This window comes from Aplysia californica, unplaced genomic scaffold (assembly GCF_000002075.1).
Source record: "Aplysia californica isolate F4 #8 unplaced genomic scaffold, AplCal3.0 scaffold00614, whole genome shotgun sequence".
NCBI classification, from domain to species: Eukaryota; Metazoa; Mollusca; class Gastropoda; order Aplysiida; family Aplysiidae; genus Aplysia; species Aplysia californica.
The window spans coordinates 16,833-18,749 of record NW_004797884.1 but is presented as its reverse complement, the minus strand read 5'-3'; the positions used below and the strand labels follow the sequence as shown (position 1 = coordinate 18,749).

At 48.5% G+C, this 1,917-nt stretch overlaps 1 protein-coding gene across 1 annotated transcript in view; it reads right to left on the bottom strand.

Moving 5' to 3' along the window:
* The window catches only part of LOC101857362, a gene marked incomplete at its 5' end in the record, with an annotated part of 8,202 nt that overhangs the window by 1,278 nt on the left and 5,007 nt on the right, over positions 1-1,917 (bottom strand). The window contains 1 exon segment of the mRNA XM_013087641.1: positions 66-1,148. Coding sequence (XP_012943095.1) covers positions 66-1,148 — 1,083 coding nt within the window.

Below are 1,917 nucleotides of genomic sequence, written 5' to 3'. Positions count from 1 at the left end.
ACCAAACAAATGAAAAACAAACAAACAAACAAAAACAATTTTTAAAAACCCCCATTTATCCTCACCTGTATCTCAGCCAGAGCGTTGGGGTTTACTTCCCTCCTGGGCGAGGACAGCAGCCCTGACGATCGTGGACTCTTAGCCCCGCCCCTCGCACTAGAGGGGGCGGAGCATGTCCCGCTGACACGGCTTTCAACCAAGTCGCCATTACTTAGCCCCGCCCCCAGGGCTAATCCATCAACGCGAGCGAGCGACAAGTCGTCAGTTTTGTCTTTGTCTGGTTCCGAAGCCAGCTTGTCAAGAGAAGGAGACGACGACGAGGATTTTAACCTGGAGGAGAATCTCTCCAAATGAGTGAACGAATGAGAGGAAGAAATTTTGGACAAGATTCGCTCTTTAGGAGTCCTGGCAGTTCCGCTCTTTTTAGGGTTGGGTAGTGTGAGTGACAAGGCTGAGTAGTCCGTCTTGAAAGAATCAGGTGGGGCGTAAATATCACTAGTGTCAATGGACGAATGGACCAGCTTGCGATTTGATTGGTTGTTGTTGTTATTCGACGTCATGTCAATCACATCGGGAGGCGGTTCCGATTTGCTGTGGGCGAAGAGGACCTTAGTCCTGCTGCTGCTGCTGCTGTTGGTGCTGTTGTTACTGTCCTGATCCTCTGACTGGCCGGCGCTCTTTTTATACCAGTTCCAGTTAGCCTTTGCGAAAGTGCGGTGCGCAAACTTCTGAACACTGAACTTCAAGCTGCTGCTTTTCCCTCCACCTTTCTCTTTATCCGAGTCCCGATCTCGGTCACTGTCACAATCGTGCCCTTCCTCAGACCACGACTTGCCTACTCCACCTCCTCCTCCTCTTCCACCTCCTCCTCCTCCAGCCGTGACACCCCACGTCGTGTGCTGTGACGCCATTAGGTCCGACATCTCCGCATCCCGAGGTCCCGCAGCGCCGTGTGACGTAATGCGCGTGTCTAGCTCCTGTAACCGTGAGGACAACGACTTCACTTGCTCTTCCAGTTCCGGCCGGCGACATTCACTTTCCGTGTGACCTTGAACGAGATCCGGTCGCTTCCTGTTCCGCTGGAAGACGTTCTTCCTCTCCTTGGAGTGGCTGGTGCTGGCATCCATCTCCCGCTGTATGGCGTTGATCTGAAAGCACACACACACACACACACGCGCACTTAATATACACTAGTGGTTTTCTTGCTGTTAATGTTCATTTATTGATAATTTCAAATAGGCCTACTTTAAATAAAACGTGAGTTAATGATTATAAACTAGTGTCTGTGAAAATGAGAAAATTGTATAATATACTGAAAGTCCCTATCAACATCATTAAATTATTCAAGAGGCGAGACTTACGAGGTTAAAGTCTATCTCCGAAAGGACCGAGCGGGAAATTCGTAGAAAGTTCTTTTCCCAAGGACACAACACAGGACTAAGCTGGTGCTCGAACCCCCGAACCCGATATCTGATGTTTACAAGTCCGGTAGCCTTACCACAAGACTTCCGACGTGACGTGGGTTGTTTGTTGGTTGTTTTTTTTTGTTTTTTTTTTTTGGGGGGGGGGGGGGGGGTTTAGTAGAGGGTTTTACGGTGATCGCAACTGCATAAGGGTGTATTTAGAGCCGAACCAGCTCTAGCGAACACCGGTCCAAGACGGTCACCTGTACAAGCAACCGTTCCTCACCCCCAATCCCCCACTTGCGTTATAATTTCAATGCAATGCCACTATCCAAGAGGACCATATATATCTAAAATAACCACTTTTCTCCTGGACATTGGATGGTCGTCTTGGGTAGGTTCACCTGTATACTGCTACTGCTACTGCTACTGCTACTACTACTACTACTACTACTACTACTACTACTACTACTACTACTACTACTACTACTACTACTACTACTACCATAATAAC